Source organism: Drepanopeziza brunnea, assembly GCF_022702325.1.
Source record: "Drepanopeziza brunnea f. sp. 'multigermtubi' strain 214-2 chromosome Unknown ctg6, whole genome shotgun sequence".
Lineage (NCBI taxonomy): Eukaryota > Fungi > Ascomycota > Leotiomycetes > Helotiales > Drepanopezizaceae > Drepanopeziza > Drepanopeziza brunnea.
Window position 1 is genome coordinate 1,088,084 of NW_027094069.1, and position 23,148 is coordinate 1,111,231.

The following is a 23,148-nucleotide window of genomic DNA, read 5'->3' on the forward strand; positions in this document are numbered from 1 at the left end:
GTTTCGTAGCTATCTTTAACAATAAGCTTTACGTAAGTAAAAACGAGTTCACTTTAACGAGTAATATCTTTTATTAAGCGTTATAAAAGTGCAAGAGAATAATAAAAGCAGTATTAGCTTTTAAGCTATACGCTATATCTTTAAGTATCGATATAGCTATTGCTATGTCGACCACTTTTACTTAAGTTATAACTTAGCTAAGAATCTTTAATTTCCTTGTAATTGTGTGCACTAACTCTTACTCGTTATACGAGTGCATAGTAAAGCTAAGAACTATTAAGGAAAAGCGCTTTATAATCGATATTATAGCTATTCAGGAGTCATACGAAAAGCAAGAGCTTTTTAAGGTACGCTAGATCGAAGGCAAATTTAACCTTGCTAACGCTATAACTAAAATCGGCGCTTGTGACGACACGCCAGGTCTCTTGGACGCACCTCATATGCGCCAAGCTACTTCTTTCCTTTTTTCTTTCGTATTCTTCGTATTCTCTTATTCTCTGTTTTTAACTTATAAACTATAGTTTACGAGTCCTTAGCGCTTTTACTTTCGTGTATATAAACTTTAGCTACTTTCGACCTTTACACTCGATAGTTATTAATTCTAAATCATTACTTTAAGATTCTCTTAAGCTCTTATATAAACTTCCGCGCTCTCGTGAGTTCTTTTAAGTAATCGCTTAAAGTCGTTACATTATCAATAACTACTTTACTTTGCCGAGAACGGCTTTAATAATATTCTTCTTTTTTAAAATTCTTTAATAGTTGGACGTTAAAAAACATTTAAACGACTTTAACGGTTACGAAAAAGCTTATTTTAAAAATCCGCACTCGCTTCCGATCCGCAGTCGCTTATACCGACTAAGACTGAAAGGCTGAAAGGAGGCCCACCTAAGCGAGCCGACGATTATATTATAACCGTTTTTTTTAAATAACAGATTCTTTTAAAATAAGCCTTTTCTTAGTCTTAGAATTAAGCGTTAAAGCAAGCTGTTTTTAAATAGCTTATTTGTTTATAGCTTATGCATAAGAGTCTATCTTTCGATTTGTTATAGATTCTCGATTTATTAATAAACTAGTTTTTAGATTTAGATGCTAGTCGAAGTAATGCAAAAAGTAGCTCGTTTAAAAGTAATAAGCGCAAAAGCAATTGCTATTTAATTTGTTTAATAATAGTTGAGTTGCTTTAAGTCTAAGAGTTTGTATACTCGCTTTAATAATTCGGTTTTTAATTGTTTTTTTAATATCTACTTTGTTTTTATATTAAAAAGAAAAGAGCATTTTGCTATAGAATTGTTAAGTTCTTATCTTGCTTTAGTTTTAAGATGCGTTAAGTTAGCTTTATAAGTTAGACGAGCAGTCTTAAGTTGAAACTTAATAAAGCGGCGACGTATAAGATATCTTGAAAAGATGCTAAAGCTATTTGTATTAAGACTCCGATATAATGCTCGACATACTTTTGCATTCTTTCGTATATCTTAATCTTTTTTATATTCGACTTAATCTTCTTTTATGCTTTAAGTGCACTTTAAAAGAGAACGAAAGTCTCGTATGCTTTTTATAAGCAAAGCAAAAGCAAAGCATTATTAATTAAAGTTAATATCCGAAGCTTATCGTTTATAACTTTTTTAATAAAAGCCGACGTAATAGACTTAAGTATATACTTGTCTGAATCGAATTGATTCGTTATTATTAATAGTGCTTCGTTCTTTTCTAAATCTCTTCTTTTAATCTTTTTTAATAGCGCGACCGTTCGTGAATAATAAAATGCGAGACTTTCTTATAATCTTTATTATAAGTTAAAGACTTCGGCGATCACGTCTTGCTCTTTTATTAGTTTTTTATTATTAAGAAATTGCGTCTTTAATTATTTTATTACTTCGGCCTTCTTTTTTTCTATTACTATAATATAATTAATTATAATGTATCTTATTCTTATATTAAATCTGAACTTTCTGCTAGCTTCTTTTATTAGCAAAATTAAGATTGCTTTAAAGTACGTTAAAAAAAAAGGTTATCGAAGCTATCGATTTCGAAATCATAGTCTAGCTTGTTTAGCTATAACTTAACCGGCATCTTTTTATCGTAGTTTTTACACTAGTCGAACTTCGGCATCCTTAAGTTCGATATCTTATTTATTGCTTTAAGTAATAGTATAATAGTAGTAAAGAAAAAAGTGAAATAATAATTCTACAATTGATTAGTTGCTTAAGTATCTTGTTATTGCTTAGTCTTTATAAAAGCATTTATGTTATAAATCTTTATATCAATCTTAAGCACGAACTTAACACTTATTCGGTCTTAAAGGTTAAAAAGTAGTGATTAAGTCTTAATGTCTAATAGTTAAAGTAATAAGGTTATTAATCTTGTTAGCTATAAATATGTTCGTAAGAGAAAGTTAATAATCAGCTTATGCTATGCTTGTTATTCTAAAGTAAAAAGTATCGAGGCTATTAAAAGTAAACTCTTTTCTTTTGATAAAAGTATCGGTAGTGAATGCTAAAAGTAATAAACGTTCTCTTCGTATTTCCTTTTCGAGTCTATTAAAAAAAGTAAGCCGAAGTAGAGTTCTTTTGTTCCTTCTTTATGCATTTATCTAATTGTAAGTCGTGATTTCTTTATAAGTCCGTAGGTTTTAGTTGAGATGGTTTTAGTTAAAGTGCTAGTAAAGCGATAATTTGTCGATGAACTCTTTAAAAAGGATTATTAAAGCTGAAGTTTTGTTTCTTTAATAGTTGTATTCTTAATGTATTGTTTAGGCTCTTTGTCTGCGAATCAAAGGATTATCAAGTCGGTCGCTGCGTAGGTCACCACTTCAATAGTAAAGGGGGAGGACCGAGTTGTGTGGAGAGGATGATATTTCTAAGTTCCCTTTGGTGGGAGAAGTCTATGTACCTCCTCTAGCGTGCACGTGCTCCCAACAGGCCTGACAGCCTTAGGCCATCACAGACCCTTCCACATTATACAAATTAGTAATTAGCCCGTTGGTGACATTATAGAGATCTTGGTCCTCTGCCCTGGTATTATTATTCATTTTATAATTTTAATTTAAATACATTAAGAATCTTATAAATCGAATAACTAGCTCGTTGGTGACACTACAGAGAACTTGGTCTTCTGCCCTGGTATACTCGATAGATATTGATTTTAAGTTATTACTTTGAAATCTTCCTGAGCTCTAATAGTCAGTGCACTGACTTTGTGACCTGCGGGCTCTCGGTCACAGTCAGGACAAGCAAGTGTCCCAGGTCAAGCAAGTGTCCCATTTCAATTATTTCAACTTGTATTAGAAATAAATTAGCAACGAATATTGCTATAATATTCAAAACTAGATGCATAGATCGGCGTAATCGAGATCTTTAAAAGTCTAACCAAGTTTAAAATATTTTTATTAATAATTTATTAATAAATAGAATAAATAATGTTTGATTATCGATTGAATTTGATTGAAAATCAAATATTTTGTATTAAATTTTTTATATTTTTGAATATTAATCGTCTTTTGAATTGATTTTTAATATAAAAATTTGATATTTAAAAAATTCTTAATAAAGCGGACTCAAACCATTTGGTTTTTTTATTATAACTTCTATAATTATTATTTTATTTAAGTTACAAATATAATCGAAAAGTTGATGTTCTTGAATTTTCGCTAGATTGTCCGAGCTTTTTTCGCTGTTACAATTGTGATTTTGCGTAATAAATATTATTTTACTTATTTTAATAATAAAAAATATATAATATGTTTAATAAGTAAAGTATAATTCACTTATCTCGATTCGTATATCTAATTTTTATCATTGTATCTTTTTTTGTTATTGACTTATTCTTAATACAAATCGCGATTTTCGATTCTTTTCGATAAAGAATCAAAGCTAATTTTTTTTTTTACGATTTGCAACTTGAATTACTTGATAATAAAAAGAGCTATATTGATAAAAATTAAATGCATTAATCGGCGGAATCGAGCTCTTTAAAAGTATCAAATTTTAATATCATAGCTTTATTCGTTATTAAGTTATTTCTAATACAAGTTGAAATAATTGAAATGGGACACTTGCTTGACCTGGGACACTTGCTTGTCCTGACTGTGACCGAGAGCCCGCAGGTCACAAAGTCAGTGCACTGACTATTATGTGATCCCTCGCACTCCCGTGAGTTCTTCAAGTAATCGCTCAAAGTCGTCACAAAAACCAGCGACGAAAATAATATCAAAAGTAGCGACGGCGAGGTTTAGGTAGCTATAATAGTAGATCAAGGAATCAAGGGAGCAAAAGTCACATAAGACGTTCTCCTGTCCTCCGGTCATCGGAAGTATGATTGTTTCTATTTGATTTTTTAAAAAAAAAAGTCGTTTAGAATTAAAAATCCAGTGATTAAGAGTAGCACACATGTTGCTTTATTGGTGTACGGTCATTGCTCCCACTCTTCCTGCGCCCATCGGATTGTGAAAGGGCCTGCCTGGCATTAAGGTAAAAATTTGACCCGTTATAAAACGGGCGACCAAGGAGAATATAATTTGATAACTAGCTGAACATTCTCAAATGAAATACGACTTGTGCTCCAGTAAAAGACATGTAATTCCTTCTGCAAACGTCCCTACAAGATGTGAATCGCCCTCCCAGAGTGACCGATATTGTGTCTTTAACCTCAGCTGATTCCCAGAATTTCACAGAGGCTGAAACAACTTCTCAAATCCAGGCGCCCAGCAACGGGTGATTCCTTCTTCGCGCAGCGCGAAAACAGCATCGTTGTAGAGTTCAACAGAAGCTGCCGTTAAGTAATTTGTGTTTTACTGGCGATGTGGAAGGAGAAAGAAAAAGATTGGTGGGAGCGGGAAGATTGACGAATACTTATGGAGCGATGGTGCTTGCCTGAGGCTGCAAGGTAAGTAACGTGAGTCTTAGCGTGTGGTGTGGCCCGGGCGACTTGACCATCAAATGTGGCCTTCCAGCCAAAGCGAATGCCCAGGGGCATCACGTCGAAGAGCCTTCTTCTGCCTCTCCAACCGCCTGCCTCCTACCTCCTACCTCCTACCTCCTACCTCGAGTTCTCGATCTCCTGCGATTCTACTGCACACACCATCCCCCCGCCCCCGACAACTGCCTGCAAAGCCAACTTCGAAATCATCATCCATCGCATCGCCCTGCGCCCACATCATAACTAACGTAGCATAACACATCACAGCCAGGCAGGCGATACCTGGCGTGGCTCGTCCTCCCTCCGCCTACCATGGATATCGAGGCGCTCAAAGAACAGTGGTCGGAGATTGAGGACCGCGACGGATTGCGTCTCAGTTGGAATGTTTTCCCCAGCTCTCGAATGGTGTGTTGGACGATTAGGAGGCTCCTGGGCATGCTGCTGATTCTCTGTAGGAAGCCTCAAGGCTCGTAGTACCAATCGGCGCACTCTACACCCCCCTCAAGGAGAAGCCTGAATCGCCTCTGCTGCAATTCGAGCCTGTGATTTGCAAGCAACCGTGTCGATCCGTCCTCAATCCTTACTGGTGAGCTACAATGGATAGTTCGGCCACCCACTCCGTGCTGACTTGGAACGAAATTTAGCCAGGTGGATGTTCGCGCCCGGTTGTGGATCTGTCCGTTCTGCCTCTCTCGAAACCCCCTCCCACCACACTACAAAGACATCACAGCGAATGCGATACCACCCGAGCTCCACCCCAGTAATACTACCATCGAATACAGACTCTCGAGGCCTGCACCAAGTGCACCCATCTTTCTCTATGTTGTGGACACTTGCCAAGAAGAGGACAGTTTGACTGCCTTGAAAGAATCCTTGGTCATGAGTTTGAGTCTGCTCCCCGAGAATGCTTTGGTCGGATTGGTGACATTCGGTACAATGGTGAGGCGCCTGCTCTGGTCGAGAGTTTTCATGATCTGACGACGAATAGGCACAAGTACACGAGATTGGCTACAATGAGTGTCCAAAGTCTTATGTTTTCCGAGGTAGCAGGGACTACTCTGCGAAGCAGGTTCAAGAAATGCTAGGCTTGATGGCACCTGGTCTGCGCCCTGGGATGCAACAGCAACAGCCTGGCCCGCCGAGGCCTCCGATGGGACCTGCTGCAAGATTTTTGCTTCCTGTACAGCAATGCGAGTTCCAGCTCACAAAAGCATTGGAGCAATTGCAGAAAGATCCTTGGCCAGTCGCGAACGACCGCAGGAATCTTAGATGTACCGGTGTCGCGTTGAGCGTTGCAGTTGGCTTACTCGAATCATCCTTTCAAAATGCCGGGGGTCGTATCATGCTCTTCGCAGGTGGTCCAGCAACCGAGGGGCCTGGCTTAGTCGTCGGTCCAGAACTTAGGGAGCCAATCAGATCACATCACGATATTGACCGAGACAACATCAAGTACTACAAGAAAGCGCTCAAGGTATGGCACCACTGTCAATTTCCTTAGGACAGCGCACTAGCTAAAAAAAAACCAGTTCTATGACAACTTGGCCAAACGAACGGCGCACAATGGCCATATCATCGATATCTTCGCGGGCTGTCTGGATCAGGTCGGATTGTTGGAGATGAAAGGGCTCTCAAATTCAACTGGAGGCCATATGGTTCTGACGGACAGTTTCACTTCGTCGATGTTCAAGCAGTCGTTCGTGCGAGTCTTCGAGAAGGATGCTGATGACAATCTTCTCATGGGCTTCAATGCCTCGCTCGAAGTGCTGACTACAAAGGAGTTGAAAGTCACTGGACTGATTGGGCACGCCGTCTCGATGAACAAGAAATCGACTTCTGTTGGGGAGACCGAGTGCGGCATTGGCAATACTTGTTCATGGAAGATGTGTGGTATTGATCCTAATGCCAGTTACGGCATTTACTTTGAGATTGCCAGCCAAGGTGGACCAGCGCAACACCAGCAATCGCCGCAGAAGGGAATGATGCAATTCTTGACATACTATCAGCATTCTTCGGGTCAATTTCATCTCCGAGTCACCACAGTGTCTCGTAACCTCAGTGGACCTGCTGGAGATCCTGCCATTGCACAGTCATTCGACCAAGAGGCTGCCGCTGTGCTGATGTCCAGGATTGCCGTTTTCAAGGCCGAGGTTGATGATGGTCCAGATGTGCTCCGCTGGGTGGATCGGATGCTCATTCGCCTATGCTCTCGATTCGCCGACTATCGTAAGGATGACCCTTCCTCTTTCCGCCTGGAAAAGAACTTCACACTCTACCCTCAGTTCATGTTCCACTTGAGGAGGAGTCAGTTTCTCCAAGTCTTCAATAATTCTCCGGACGAGACTGCGTTCTACAGACATGTTCTGAACCACGAAGACGTTAGCAACTCTCTGATCATGATTCAACCTACTCTCGACTCGTATACATTTGACCAGGATGGAAGTCAACCAGTTCTCCTCGACTCGACTTCCATCCAGCCGACTCACATTCTTCTACTTGATACATTCTTTCACATCTTGATCTTCCATGGAGAGACTGTCGCCGAATGGCGGAAAGCAGGGTACCAGGACCAAGAAGGCTACGAGAACTTTGCAGCGCTACTAGAACAGCCGAAGGAAGATGCCAGGGTAGGTTTCTGGACGTTCGGCCTTTCTCCCATGGCTAACATCACCTAGGATTTAATCACCGACCGATTCCCACTCCCCCGCTTCATCGTTTGTGATGCCGGCGGTTCTCAGGCACGTTTCTTGCTCTCCAAGCTCAATCCTTCGACTACCCATACAACTGGCGCATATGGTGGTGTTGGTGCTCAGACCGCGCAGACAATCTTCACTGATGATGTGTCACTGCAGACATTCATGGACCACCTGATGAAGTGAGCTGCGACACCTAGCATAGAACGTACCCATGCTGACTTCAATAGACTCGCGGTGAGTGGAACCAACTGAGGCAATGTGTCGGAGTTGGTTACGGGAGGGCCTGGGGGCGTATGCTGGCTTTCATTGGCAATGGAAATCTTGAGTCTCTGAAGAGCCCCGCCATAGTAGGATCGGCGCAGTTTCACGTGTACTAAAATGCAACAGCTTGCTATGTACTGCGAAAATAATACCAGAAACGATCCTACACACTCTTCTATACGGTTGGCCTGACGCACGCTTTCTTGTGTTGTAGGATTAGTGTGTATGACCTGCCTAATATTAAAAGAAACACCACTGGTCGAAGAATATGGAAGAGCTTTCTTCTGATTGGTGAGGCAGAACTGCCCAAATTTCGTATATGAAATGGCACAAGAAATGGTACTCACGTAGATAGAGCCTGAAGAGATGGAAGATTGCCCCTCGATGCCTCAATTTTGAAAGTTAGAATGGGCTTGGTCTGTATAGTTCTAAGTACCAGCACTGCAGTATTTATCTCGCTAGGTGTGCTCGTCCGGTGTGTTCTCAAAATATCCAACGTAACCGACTTCCCCCTTCGTGGTGCGGTAAAATCAAAATCGATGTATTGGACATGTATCTGGCTCTACGAGAATGAAATCGAGGAGAAGATAGGCAAAAGAAAGATATCAGAAGGAGAACGCTCCCACTCACTTTACACAAAATACCTACCAACTTACTTCCGCAGTGTCCATAGTACCTGATTGTTGCGTTACTCCGACCTTTACATCCGTATCAGGCACGCGTCTAAGAATTCTGCCGGTTTTCCTGATTACTAAGCAGCATAGTTGTTCGAACGCTCTGGGAGCAAAGGCGGTGAGAGGAGCCAGAGACTGAGGTAATGTCCGACCCACTTTTGAACTCCACTTACTAGCGCCGCTTCCAAGCCTCCCCGACTCGCTTAGGCACTCCCCCTTCTCGCACATACAAAAATTTCAAGATATTCCGCCTCGTCTCCAACGTCAATTCGGCATCACCACGACTACGAGTAAAATCCATCGTCAAAATGCGTAAGTGCCGCGCCTCGCTGCTCTACTATGCGAAAGATCGAATCACTGGTTAACTTTTTGCGCGCAGCTCCCAAGCTCGACCCCAACGAGATTAAGGTGATGTGAGTTAACTTCATACAATTCTCTCCCTCTCCCTCTCCCTCTCCCTCTCCCTCCCCTCTGCGATATCCCCGAATCGAAATTCAATCCCGTTGAGACGACCATGAGAGGCCGGGATTTGCAACTGCGGACGAAGTACAGATACTGATACTGATTGTGCGTCTGCAGCCACCTCCGAGCCACTGGTGGTGAAGTCGGTGCATCTTCCGCTCTTGCCCCAAAGATTGGTCCTCTCGGCCTGTCACCCAAGAAGGTGGGAGAAGACATTGCGAAGGCGACTGGTGACTGGGTACGGATATGGATATGAATACCCCTCCGAACACAATGCTGAGGCAGTCGGGCTGACAATCTTACAATACAGAAAGGACTCCGTGTCACAGTCAAACTCACCATCCAAAACCGTCAAGCTGCTGTCTCCGTCGTTCCCTCGGCATCATCCCTCGTCATCAAGGCGTTGAAGGAGCCCCCCCGCGACCGCAAGAAGGAGAAGAACATCAAACACAGCAAGTCGGTTACCCTCGATGAGATCATTGAAATCGCCCGGACGATGAGATTCAAGTCATTGTCCAAGGATCTCAAGGGTGGTGTGAAGGAGATTTTGGGCACCGCATTCAGTGTTGGCTGCCAGGTCGATGGAAGAAGTCCCAAGGATGTTAGTGATGATATTGAGAGTGGAGAGATTGAGAGTAGGGCTTGAACCACAAATTCCCGCACTCGCAGGAGCACTGGCTGACTTGACTACAGTTCCGGAGGAGTAAATGGCGACCAACGAGTTTCCTTGCATTTATTCTGGGCTCCACACTCCACAATAGGTAGTGCAAGCAATGGCATGAATCAACAATAGGTAGTCCAACAGGCTGAAGTGACGTGCATGTTCCCCCCTTCCCCCCCCCCCCCCCCCCCCCCCCCCGGCCCGATTCACTTGCTAAACACTCTGGCCTTGACCCCCTTTCCCTTCGAGGATCGGTTCAATCTCTGGTAAGGCCTGATTTCTGCAGCAAGAAGATAGATTACTGTCCGATTACTCACCGCCATATCTTTTGTCCTTGGGCGTGGATATGGCGGTCCATATTTTTTGGTCAACATTTCAGCCAATGCGGTCGTTGCACTTCCACAAGAAATTTCCTCATCAGCAGCGAATTGGATGCGGAGTGAGTAGTGCAAATCATCTCAGCGATCACCAGCGCCTTTATATGCGTGCCACATGTGAGTGCAGAAGCGGAGCGGCTTGGTGTCTTGGGATCTGAGGATGATTGTTGTGATTGTGAAAGAAAAGCAAAGACATCATGTGCCGGGCCGGGCTACGCTAGGTAGGGCCGGCACTCCCCACCATCTCTAGCCAACAATTTTCATGCAATCAAAATTAAACTCTTGTCGTTGCAATGCCAACATTCTTGTCTTTCCCGTCTAATACTCGATCTACGTAGTACTTGGGTGTAAGCTACGATACGATCAAATCCTTTCTGACGGTGAGCGGCCCGGTCCGGCTAAATACAATACATATATACTAGGTATATACAATATGTATGTAGTGTGGGTCGCGATCGTTCGCTCGCTGCTTTCCCTTCCAAAAATACGATCCTGGTAATTTTACTCGAACTCAAACGCACTTCGCCCTGGGCTGACTGGCTGACTGGCTGACGGGCTGACTGATTTTGCTTGGTATTGTCCAAATTTCACCTTACCTCGTCCTCTATTCGCCTTATCCCCCTTCAACCCATGTTTTGCCGCCCCTCAAAACTTCAGTGCCTATCTATGGAGATATCACCACATTCCATCCTCCATCCCTCTCAGTGATTTACTGTGCTGAGCTGAGCTTCTTTGTACTTAGCATTTCCCTTGCAGTTTCCTTCCTCCCCACGTCGAAAGCCCACGTCGGGTTACACCCGAGCCCGAGACGACATCTGCGAAGCCCGATCCAAATAATATTCCCTCCTCCGAGCGGTTGGCGGCACTAAGCAGTACGGGACGGGACGGGACGACACTCGACTTCACTGGACTCGAGGATGCTCGGTTAGGGCTGAGCTGGTCTGCGAGCTCGAGATGATCAACAGAGGAAACATTCCCCTCCTCCGTGCAGGCAGTGGCACTCCTTGGATCTGAAGATTGATGCGACAAGAACCGATTAGATGTCACAAATCAAACAAGTGTAGTATAATATACCCGCTATAACCGAATGAACATGATTCCCCAGGTTGCCCTCCACTCATATCTACCGCAAAAGTTCGGAACTCAAGGATCTGATGGTGTCCCTCCCTTCGACCCTCTCCAGCAACCCACAGGACCCGACCGATACCAACCCACGCCTGTCCCATCTGCAAGCCCTAGGAATCTTGTGTCTTCTTCGCTGGGGCCTCCGAACCGCGCATATCCGGGTCACAATAGCAACACTCGCCGTCCAGGCCTCGTGCGCGCGGAGTCGAGTAGTCACGGCTTTGTTGGACACTACAACGACCCATCGGAGCATATGCTGCGAAGGAAGACACCGAATGGTACCCTCGCTGCTGGCTATGACGGCACACCCGTACAATGGTCCAGCAAGGTCCCTGCTCTGAAGCATGTTGCACTTGCTGCGTGTGTGGATTCTTCAAGTCAGAATGGAACTTACACCACATCCATCTTAGACGATCCGCGGGCGAAACCGAAATCTGCTGCTCTGAACCTTGGCCTGGGATATCAGCAAGCTGGCCAGATCCACGCCTCACGGTTCGCTCCTCACGATCGAGACGTCCGAATTGGCGGGAATATAGGTACACCGCATCAGCTTCCCTCCAACTATCCTCATAATGTTTGGGATCAGATTCAGACACACCAAGCATCTAAGTTCTATCCCAAAAATGGCATGCAGATTCCAACTGTTCTGCAACCAGCGTACCAACCATCTCCTGGACCGACTGCATCCAACGATGGGGGTTTCTATGGTCCATATTGGCCCGACGGTAGGTTTGTACCATACAGACCAGCCGCCGTACGGGACCATGGAGGCTTTCATCACCAAAACGTACCGATGAACCAAGACCACAGTCAGCAAGCGCTACCCCCAGCAGACCATTTGCCACCCTTACGACAGCTATCTTTCGCTGAAGAGGCGAATCTGCTTCAGCACCCCGGTCATGCACCTTTCAATATTCAAAGTCGAGACATTCGTGCGCCGCATGTCGTCTGTAATCCTTCTTTAGCATCGCGTTCGAACGGGAGCAGCACTTCGTTCCACACCATTGATGGCGGTTCTCGAATACGAACCGCTTTTACGCACCAGGCCGGTAACCCACATTTCAAGGAGAAGACCTTGTCCTGGGCTCACAGTATCTACGTTGATCTTCTCGCATTCCTTCACCAAACAGAGAAGGAGAACAAGCAGACTAAGCAGCCTATCGGATTTCGGACCTATTCTAAGAACAGCATATACCCTAAACCGCCTCGTCAATCCTTCTTCTACTCGAAATCTGCTCAGTGGGAATCCTCAGATGACACAAAAATCAATGATGCAGTCTTTCACGGGCAGAGCGGGCATGCTCTGACATCCTCTCCACCGTCATTTTGGGACAACTTCATTGGCTTCCAAGAAGCTGGAGGTCTGAGTGAAGCACGGCTTGCCAGGCCCCCGAACCAAGACATGCCGCACTACATGTCTCCATTCCAGGCGCCTTCCCAGGCTTCCGCTTCACCAATGAGCAAGGCACGAGATGCATTGGAAGTCCTTCACATTCTGTGTGACCAGAGTGAGTGGAGCTGGGTCGACGGTATGCTTCTTGGAGGGTGCCTCGCATATGGTCTCGAGGAGTATCACAAAGCGCTTAAGTGGTACTCGAAGATTATTGCTCTAGATCCCACGTGAGTCAACTTCACGTGTGATTATAATATACACTAATTACTGTTCTAGGCACGTGGAGGCTATTTCGAATCTCGCGGCCACGCTGTTGTGTTTAAATAGACGTGAAGAAGCAGAACAGTACTGGTTGCAGTCGATCAAGCTCAGACCGAGCTACTTTGAAGCAGTCGAACATCTCGTTGGAATGCTCTGTGGCGATCATCGAGGAAACGAGGCTGTCAACATCATTGACTTTGTGGAGCGCTCGCTGCGGTTGCCAAGATCCGAAGAGAACTCGGACTATCTCAGTGAGACATCGAGTAATGCCGATCGAGATTCGTTCGACTCTGTGGGCATGTCAGCCGAGAACTTCGCTTTGGATTCCGATATTGACGTCGAAGGAGTGTTCAGCCCAACGGTTAGAAAGGAAAACGACGACCCTCTGGCGCAGCCTGGTTACGGATCCAGTGGGTTCTCGGTGCCTGGCTCAGAGAGCGGTCGTATCCTTGCGCTAGTCCATGCTAAGGGCAACATGTTATATGCTCTTGGCGACATCGCTGGTGCCTCGAAAGCCTTTGAAGAAGCGGTCCTGATCAGCACGGGTCGAGGGTTCCATGGAATCCAGGATCTGATCAGAAGAATAGTCAACGTCCTATCACTGGACGGGATGCGTCCTTTGCGCACCGACTTTAGGTCGCCTACACCGTCAGCTGGTCGTTCCCCATTGCTTCTACCCCCCGACAAGGCTTTGCAGACAGCACGGCTTGTGTTTACGAAGAATGGTGATCTCCCTGGACTTCGATACGTGGCTAACGGTCTAGCGAAAAGAGCCGCAGTCTCGACTACTAGCAATTCTCTCTTGTCTCTTGCCAAGATCTTTCAGGACGCAATGTCAAACAGTAGTTCTCGTCAAGGGATTTCGGGAACGCCAACAGGAGTCGGGGACATACTGGCACTTTACTATCTGTCGCTATCCCTCCAGCCCAGCCCTTCCACAGCGAATAATGTAGGTATTCTCCTCGCCAGTGTACAGCAACCGCCGTTACACCGCCCTCTCCAATATAGAGAGACATCTACTCAACCTACTATACCTGGGGTAGTTCCCGGTAGTGGGATCGCTCTCGCTCTGGCTTATTACAATTACGGACTTAATCTTGATTCTCGCCACGCACATATTTACACGAATCTCGGAAGTCTGCTCAAAGACATCGGCCAGCTTACAGCTGCGATCACGATGTACGAGAAGGCTGTTGCTTGTGATGGCACATTTGACATTGCACTGGCGAATCTAGCAAATGCTGTCAAGGATCAAGGCCGCACAAGTGACGCTATTGAGTACTACAGACGCGCCGTCGCCTCAAGCCCGGACTTTGCAGAAGCAGTGTGTGGACTGGCCAACGCTCTCAACTCTGTCTGTGATTGGGCTGGGCGAGGAGGGGTCATACTTGACGGTGGCAGACAAGACAGATGGCATATAGACGAGACTGGGATGATCACTGACGCCCGAACAAATGGGCAAGGTGGTGGTGGCTGGATGAAGCGCGTGGTTGACATCGTCGCAAAGCAACTGAAGGACGGTTCCGTGTGGGGGCTAGGAACTCTGCAAGGCCCAGCACTTGATCGATTGCTTCAGCAATTGCAGGCAGCTGACTCTGGTGGCGAATGGCCATTGGAAACGCAAAAGAGCATGCTAGCGACCTTGAAGTCGTGGGCAGGACAACGCTGGGAGGGTGCCCGACTTGTGCGTTTAATAGAAAGAGCTACCAAGAGAGCCATGCACCGATGGTATCATGACAAGCATGTGCAGAAACGGCACCTACCCCCGTCGCACTATCCAAGACCTCAACTACCCGACGGCTTGACGGTGCCTACTGCTCCGACAGTATTGCCGTTCCATACATTTACCTGCCCCTTGTCTGCGAAAGACATACGGATGATCTCACAGAGGAATGCGCTCAGAATATCCTGCTCTACTCTGAACATGCCATGGATGCAAGGATCCGTCTTCCCCCCACCTTCGCCTCCAGCGCCCCATCTCAATATCGGATACGTATCTTCGGATTTCAATAACCACCCTCTCGCACATCTGTGAGTATTATGATCCAAAGGCTCTTGGATTATCTTTTAACTGAGGTAATAGAATGCAATCTGTTTTTGGCTTCCACAATCCTTCACGCGCGAAAGCACTCTGCTACGCCACGACTGCGAGCGATAACTCGGTCCATCGCAAGCAAATCGAACGTGAGGCGCCAGTGTTTCGAGACGTCAGCACATGGCCAGCTGATCGCTTGGTTCAGCAGATTGTTCAGGATGAGATACATATCCTGGTCAATTTGAACGGCTACACTAGAGGCGCAAGGAACGAGGTGTTTGCAGCTAGACCGGCCCCGATCCAGATGTCTTTCATGGGTTTCGCGGGTACACTTGGGGCTGAATGGTGCGACTACATCCTGGCTGATGAAACCGCCATCCCTCTTGATACCTTGCGGCCTTGGAGAATAAATCTGGCGCTAGAAGATCAAATTTTGGATCTGGCATCGCACGAGGAAGAAGACTGGGTATACTCGGAGAACATCATTTTCTGCAAAGACACGTTCTTCTGTTGTGACCATGCTCAGTCTGAGCCTCGAGAAAAGCAGCTCTCGTGGGAAGAAGAGCAGTCTCGAAGGTGGGCAATGCGGAAAGAGCTGTTTCCCAGTCTTTCCGACGATGCGATCATTTTGGGAAACTTCAATCAGCTCTACAAGGTTCGTATTTCTTGATTCCGCAGGGCTACTACCTCTCTAACTGATACCAGATCGAACCTACGACATTTCGGACGTGGTTGAGGATTTTGGACAGGGTTCCGAAAGCCATACTGTGGCTCCTTCGCTTTCCTGATCTAGGCGAAAGTAACCTTAAAAGAACGGCTCAAAAGTGGGCCGGAGAGAATGTTGCGTCGCGAATATGGTTCACGGACGTCGCTCCCAAACATCAACATATTTCCCGGGCACGAGTGTGCGATCTCTTCTTGGACACCCCAGAGTGTAATGCCCATACGACAGCTGCTGATGTTCTATGGTCAAGCACTCCTCTCTTGACGCTTCCCCGATACAAATACAAGATGTGCTCTCGCATGGCTGCTTCGATCCTCAAGGGGGCATTGCCTCGGGGTGAGGAGGGTCGCAGGGCCGCTGAAGAGCTCATTGCAGAAGACGACACACAGTATGAAGAGTTGGCGATAAAACTGGCGAGTACCTTCTCCTACAGAGTTACCCCCTCTGGTCGGGGAGAGGGGATTGGGAGATTAGGAGACATCCGGAAGCTGCTGTACGATAATCGGTGGACGTGCGCTCTCTTCGATACCAAAAGATGGGTGTCCGATCTTGAGACTGCTTATGACGAGGCCTGGAGAAGGTGGGTTGGGAACGAAGGTGGAGACATATATCTGTAGTTTTCTGGGATGCATGCTTGGGGGAACACATGTCGGACGTTGAGTTAGATCGGTCTTGGATTTGCATTTCGCGGTGCAACGAAGGAGTCACACCGGGGAAGATATGTAGAAGGGGGGGGGGGGGGGGGGTGTTAAAGGAGTATGGATCTGGGCCAGTGGCTCCTTACTGCCACTGCCACGCTATATACCCAAGCATTTGCGAGTCCTGATACGGTCTCTAGCCCACGTATTTGGTCTGTTGGCCACGTGCACTGACAGTGAACAGAACCGCGTAGGCCGAAGGTCACTGGTAATGGGCCGACAAGCCTGCAATCGGGTTCCGAGGAGGGGATAATCAAAGTATTGACCTTCGACCCTCCGCCCTCGTCGGGCCTTTCTTTGCCCGGTAGCGAAATGCCGGTTACGGAGGGGGAGTCCAGAATATGGGGCCGGCTCCCTACTCGCTTGGTCTCGGTTGTCCACCAACCGGAAGGGCACAACATGTTCACCCCCTTTTACCCTTCATGAGTCATCCTGTACCACTAGCTGGAGTCCGTGTCCTTTTTTTTATTTTCTTTCTACCTTTCCTCTATATCTGTGTACATCTATCTATCTTCTTTCTTCTTTCCCTTCCCTTCGTGCACTTTTCCCTCTCTGCTTACTCCTTTTCTTGCTCTTCTTGTTTCCTCTCTCTCCTCGTCCTGTTCCGCAATCTGCTTGCTTTTCCCGCCGTCCGGCTTTCAGGCGTGGAGGCGTTCAGGCGTTCAATCCACGACGACTTGGCGGATCCGTTTCTTACTGTTCTGAAAATGATGTCGATGATGATGATGATGACGATGGTGATGGGACTTGGGCTTGGGCCACGAGGATCTTTCATCTCCTCTCGTTTTCCCAACGAGTCCGATTCAGCCCTGCCCCTTCCCCCCTCCCCGCGCGGATTGATTGTTTGCTTGATTGCTTGCTTGATTGATTGCTTGAAGCCGTTCCGTTCCGTTTCGAGAGATGCTGTACTGTACTGGCTTGGTTTTGGTCTTGGTTTAACTTACCTGCCTCCCCACCTCCGATCCTCCCTACCTACCTACCCACCCACCCACCTACCTCCCTACGAGCCCGTCTGGTTCAAGACCAGTTTGTACACAACAAACCGGCTTTAGAAACGAGGTCTGTCCAAACTCCGCCTTGTGCAGTAAGTACGGTCTGTACAAATCGATATTTTCGAACCGACTTGTATTCATCCATTTACTTATTCCCTCATGTATCTATCTATTTTCTCTACTTCATTTTTTTTAAAAAAAACAAAAGGAAGAAAGAAAGAAAAAAAAACCAGAAACCCATATCCGTCATGATCTTTGACGCGTCATGAATTTTTTTTAAATATATATATATATATATATATATCCTGACGTAGCTTCTCGCCCAAGAACAACACTCACTCACCCACTCACCCACTCACCCACTCCCTCCCTCTAAATCTACCACCTCGCTCTAACTGCTCTAACAGAGCAGAGGGGAGCAGGCCTAGGGGCTTCCTACCCAGCTCACCCTCACCCTCACCCTCACCCTCACCCTCACCCGCACCCGCACCCCTAGGGCTTAAAGCTCCTCCTCCTCCTCCCTTTCCCTAAAGTCCTTTCCCTAAAGTCATCCTGAACCAGAAGCAAAAAAAAAAAGAAAAAAAAAATTTGTCGTCCCGTCTTTCGAGCCGCAAAACAAATAAAGCCGTCTGTCACTATCATTACGAGAATTACATACATCTCCCTCGAGCTCGAGCTCTCATCGTAATGTCGATAGTTCGGGACACCTTCCATCTTTCATCTTTCTTTCATGATAGACTAGACTAGACTAGATTAGACTACCATGCCGGATCGTGCGTGGTTCTTCCATTTCCATTTCCATTTCCATTTCCATTTCCATCTTTCGCTACTTCCCTTGTACGACGTTCCGCGTTCTTTTCTGGAGTTGTTGTTTACATCATGGAATTCGAGTCAAGCCATAAATTTTATATCATGAATAATATCTTTAATGATTTTTTTTTCTTTTTTCTTTTTTTCTTTTGGGGGGGTTTTTTTTTTCTTTGGACGGTGGGGGAGGCAGAGAGAGACGTATTTTTTCTATCTTCGCTCTAATTTAATTAAATTAATTCCGCTGTAAAAAAGCTGTACTTTTTTTTCTTCTAAAATCTATCCACCTTTCACCCCAGCAGAGACTATCGTTGTTATCAAATCTTCTTTACCTGTTTATGGTGGTGGCGAAAAATGCTTTTATACAAACCTACCGAGTTGAGGTTTGTATAATCGATTGATTTGAGTTCGGAACCAACCACACGCCAAGCAGAGCACCACTTTGGTCTTATCCCCCCCCCCCCCCCAAGTCAAGCCAATCGAAAGAAATGCAAAGACAATTCTCTAAACACGACCCGCCCCAAACGGCCAAGGACTATCCAATGACATTGGGAATTAAATGGAATTGCAAGCGGAAGAAGGGAAGAAAAATATTGATACAAAGGACATGCATGGTATTATGGATACTGAATACAAGGTTCGTTACAAAAATCCCACAACCCGCACGCTATGCTGACAGAAAAGAGGGATGCCTCCATCCACTGGTCCTTCTCGGCCAGCGGTTCTGATCCCTCGCGACGAGTAGATCAGAACACGAGAGAAGAGGTTTCCCAACGACCCTCCCACCCGCACGCGTGTCCGGGGTGCAGGGTGGTATGCCACCTGGGGAGGGACATCATCGGCGGTGGAATAACCCACAGCCCGCTGGCTATTCTAACAGAGACGAGAGACTCATCCGCTGATCCTTCTCGGCCGAGGGCGGTGCTCTCTCGCCGCGAGTATGGGACATGGACGAGGAACCTGATGTCCCCTGGGGGGCTCGGGTCGATGGATCCTCCATCGATCGTCGTGGCTCGGCGGCGGATCCGGGCCCACTCGAGGTCACTGTTGGCTCCCGATGGAGGTATGTCTCATGTGGAGGTTGGAATGGATGTGGCTCCAAGTCGCTGGTCCTTCGCGGCAACTGCAGCGGAGGCAGCTGCACCGGGGTGGGCGGTGCGGTGAGGAAGAGGGGTGGGGGCGACCGGAGGCAATATGTGGGGGGGGAGCGGGGTGGCATCTGATGCGGGTGCTGCTGCCATCGGGGGGGAACCACGTCGGGAGGGGGCGGCGGGGGGCCCGGGTGGGATGGGGTGGGTTGCGCCTCGCCGGGGAAGCGCGGCGGCAACGGTATGGACGGATAGGCCATGTGTCCCCGGTATGCCGGAGGGGGCCCGAACGGGGTCTGGGGCAGACTCGGTCTCCGGTCATCGCCCCAGACCGGAGGCAGGGGCGGCAGCTCGACACTGGGTGACGGGGCTAAGCGGGGCGAGACGGAAAAGGTCGGACTGGCGTCGGAAATTCCGGAAAAGGCCGAGCCGGCATCGGAAACGAGGGACGGGGCGCCTTCGAGCGACTCGGCGGCCCGCGACGCCTCGGAGTCGGAGACGGCGGGAGACGGCAGGGGGCCATCGAGGCCTCGCTGCGCCGACCAGGTGGTGGTCGGCGCGATGGAGAGGGGATGATGATGGTGATGGTAATGATGCGCAGGCGGCGGCGGCGGCGGCGGCGGTGGCCCGGTGTATGAGAGGGGCTGCGACGTCTCGTCGTAGGCCGCCGACGGGGGCTGCCGCATGAAGGCCTGTCTTCTCAGATCCAGACGCTTGCGACGATTCATACTCCCGTTCCACCAGTTCTTCACGGCATTGTCGCTGCGCCCTTGCAGTCGGCGCGCAATCTCGGCCCAGCGCTTGCCCATGCCCTCCACCATCTGCTCAATCTGCACTCCTTCCTCTGGACTGATGGGAGCATGATTCAGCGACGGCTTCAGGTTCTGGTGGTAGCGTTCCCGGCACTGCTTGGGCGAGCGGGTGCCGATGAGCTGGGCAATCCGCACCCAGTTCAAGGCGCCTTGCGTTTGGACCAGCTGGCACAGGTACGCGTCTTCCTGCTGTGACCATGGGCCTCTGCGATGTGTACTGGACATGAATGGAGGTGAAGGCGCGGGCAGATGTGGTCATTGGGGGCCAGCCGACTTTCCCGCGTCTCGGGGTTTGCGGGTTGGGGGCGAGGCGGCGGGGGGAGGGAGGATCACTTGTGGATCACAGACGCGTTGTGATATATACGGCCGCTTGCACCGACTGTCCGGGCCGGTACTGGGGTCAGAGATACTCGGCAACCCACGGGTAATGGTGAGATGGTGAGCGTGCTGTGGATTTTACTTTTGACCGTTCGTGATGCTGTCGGGGGATAGCTCTCAGCAGCGCGGGCGACGTCTGTTGGAGATGGTTCTAGTTCGGCTCCAACGTGCACTAGGTCGAATCGGCAAGGCAGGGCAGGGCAGGGCAGGGCAGGGCAGGATACGGACGGAAGCTAGATCAGTCCAGTGACTGTTGGCAGAGGGTGTGTGTGTGGAGGGGAGAGAGGATGTGTCTGAGTATGTAGATGAGTAGGTGGATGTGTGGATGTATGGATGTGTGGGCGGGAGGGGGGAGTGCGGGTGCGTGAAGATATAAGAGAGAGAAGGGGAGATGAGAGAGCGAGCGAGAGGGGGAGAGGGGGAGAGAGAGAGCGTGAGAGCGAGAGAGCGTGAGAGCGCGAGCGACAGAGGTGAGATGGACGATCAGACGTTGGTAGGACAAGTCAGTCAGTTGCAGTAGCCAGTTACAGTGGGGCTTGAGCTGGGGCTTGAACTGGGGCTTGAACTGGGGCGCTGCAACTGGTCCGGCCTTGAACTGGTCAGGACTGGGCTGAGCTGGGCGGCGCTGGGCGGAGCTGGGCGGAGCTGACCCGACCTGAGCTGAGCTGAGTGGGAGAGGGAGTGGGAGTGGGAGTGGGAGTGGGAGTGGGAGTGGGAGTGGGAGTTGGACTGGAAATGAGCAAGGACCAGGAAGGGACGATGTGTGTGTGTGTAGTGTGTGTGTAGTGTCGAGTCGATGAAGAAAAAGAAGTCACTTCCCTCGATACAGCAAATGCTCCTGTATCTCCCCCCATTCGGCCCAGCCATCGGCAAGAATACCTCCTTTGGTACTGGTGTCCTGGCGAAGGACGAATATCCGGTCCCATACATGTCTTTCTTTTTTCTTTCGCGTCATCTGTGCCTGGCCGTAGCTCGCTGGGGACTAGCGATGAGGCACTCGCGACTAGGCACTCGCGACTAGAGGGACTTAGCTCCCTGCCGAACCGAGTAGTCTTTCGGGCTACGACTACCTACACACCACGAATATCGTGATCTATCACATGGGCACCAAGTCACCAGTCCCCAGTCCCCAGTCCCCAGTCACCAGTCCTCTCTCTAACCCCTCCCTAGTCCCCCTCACCGGTAACGACAACGGCCCCGCGAACTAGCCCGACGGATCCACGCTGGTTCGGTCCCACCATCCCAAACCCGGTACAGTGGGCTGGAACTGTTTTCGGGTGACGCAGATCGCGACTCGGTCACACGGCGGCGGCGGGGGAATGTTGATCACATTCAGACGCGACGAGACTGCATTATACTATCATCGTTGTAGATGCGATACTCTACGGTACGGGGCGGGGCGGTAATGCTGGTACGTCCGGTCGAGGGACTCCATCTCATATACCGACCGTCGCCATTAAGTCATCGTGGTGTCGAGTGTCGACCATCTGAGCTGAATCTTACGTAGAGCATAGCAATCAGTCCACACTTGATTCATCTCCGTCCTGCTCCCCCTACCTCGGTCTGGCGAATCTTCTGTGCGCATCCTGTCCTGTCGTCGTCGTTGTCGTTGTCGTGTTCATCGTCGTGTTCGTCGTCGTCGTCGCTTCTTTTGCCCTTCCAGATTTGACGGCCGCACTGGATCTGTGGATCTGCAGCTCCATCGGGTCCCGGTCCTGGTCCTGGTCCTGGTCCTGGCCCTGGCCCTGGCCCTAGTCCGGGATCCCGGTTCACATCCTGGCGGGGGAAAAAAAAAACCAAAAAGAAGAGTCGCAGGATCTCCGGATGGGTCCGCAAGGCTTACACACCTACTACGTACGTCTCTGCACTGTACCTACTACTACTACTTGCTGGAGTATTTCTTCTGATTTGCGGGAATCCCTGCTGTGCGACCCCCCCTTGTCGTTTCTTTTGGCTGGTCCAGGTATTTGGAAGAGGAAATACTACTACACGCTGCTGCTGCTGCTGCTGCTGCCATGGACGACTCGCAAGATGTTGCCCATTGAGGAAACCGAATACTGCTCGAATTGCTGCTGGCCGCCGGGCTGGCGTGCACCTACACCCCCCCCCCACCCCCCGAAAGTGCATTTTCTCGCTCGGCCTCACTGGCCGTGACCACATCGTTCGAGCCGTCGACAGTCAACAGTCAACCAACAGTCAACAGCAACAGTCAACAGTCAACAGTCACTCAACCGTCAACGTCAACGGTCCCAGAGTCGATTTGGGCCCGATCGTAGTGGTTCACGTCACGAGTGCGCGATCAGACCAGCCGCAGGCGCGTGCGGGCGGCTGCGGGTGCTGGTGCGGGTGCGGGTGCTGGTGGTTTATGCTTGTTCTGCTGTGCTTGCGCCCCCCGTATGCTTGTTGTCGGCGCCGCACTGTAGGGAAAAAAAAAAGCCTCTTGACTGATTCCGGTGCATTCCTCCGTCCTCACTTGATGTTGTGCAGCGCTAAGGCGGCCCTCGCCCAGTGAGCGCCGACGGTGGAAAACGGAGGGCGTACGGGCCACCAGCAGCAGCACAGATCGGATCTTGAGCGTTGGACCCATCGCACCGGATTCTTCACAGGTCGCCGACGCTGACCGAGAAGGGGAATGAGGGGAATGAGAAATGCGACGGGGCGACCACTACTACCCATCTCGACGAAATATGACGACGACGATTACGACCACCACGACCACCACGACCACCACCACCGTCACCACCAAGACGACGACGACACAAAACCAGACGACAGCTCAACTTTCCTTTC

At 48.6% G+C, this 23,148-nt stretch overlaps 4 protein-coding genes across 4 annotated transcripts; 3 read left to right on the plus strand and 1 right to left on the minus strand.

The window, feature by feature from the left end:
- Positions 1-5,229: 5,229 nt before the first annotated feature.
- Positions 5,230-7,862, plus strand: L3040_004146 (uncharacterized protein; the record flags this gene model as incomplete). Its single annotated transcript, XM_007289074.1, has 7 exons — positions 5,230-5,322; positions 5,373-5,503; positions 5,562-5,856; positions 5,906-6,388; positions 6,444-7,541; positions 7,590-7,789; positions 7,838-7,862. 7 exons carry the CDS (start codon positions 5,230-5,232, stop codon positions 7,860-7,862), a joined length of 2,325 nt encoding a protein of 774 aa, XP_007289136.1.
- Positions 7,863-8,853: 991 nt separating this feature from the next.
- Positions 8,854-9,714, plus strand: L3040_004147 (60S ribosomal uL11 domain-containing protein; the record flags this gene model as incomplete). Its single annotated transcript, XM_007289073.2, has 5 exons — positions 8,854-8,857; positions 8,925-8,958; positions 9,125-9,245; positions 9,318-9,642; positions 9,701-9,714. 5 exons carry the CDS (start codon positions 8,854-8,856, stop codon positions 9,712-9,714), a joined length of 498 nt encoding a protein of 165 aa, XP_007289135.2.
- A 1,424-nt stretch (positions 9,715-11,138) lies between these two features.
- On the plus strand, positions 11,139-16,200 carry L3040_004148 (uncharacterized protein; the record flags this gene model as incomplete). The annotated part of the gene is made up of 5 exons (XM_066156748.1): positions 11,139-12,790; positions 12,840-14,508; positions 14,575-14,855; positions 14,908-15,514; positions 15,565-16,200. The coding sequence occupies 5 exons, from the start codon at positions 11,139-11,141 to the stop codon at positions 16,198-16,200; spliced, it is 4,845 nt and encodes a 1,614-aa protein (XP_066011872.1).
- A 2,748-nt stretch (positions 16,201-18,948) lies between these two features.
- Positions 18,949-20,205, minus strand: L3040_004149 (uncharacterized protein; the record flags this gene model as incomplete). The annotated part of the gene is made up of 1 exon (XM_007289071.1): positions 18,949-20,205. One exon carries the CDS (start codon positions 20,203-20,205, stop codon positions 18,949-18,951), a length of 1,257 nt encoding a protein of 418 aa, XP_007289133.1.
- Between the last annotated feature and the right edge of the window lie 2,943 nt (positions 20,206-23,148).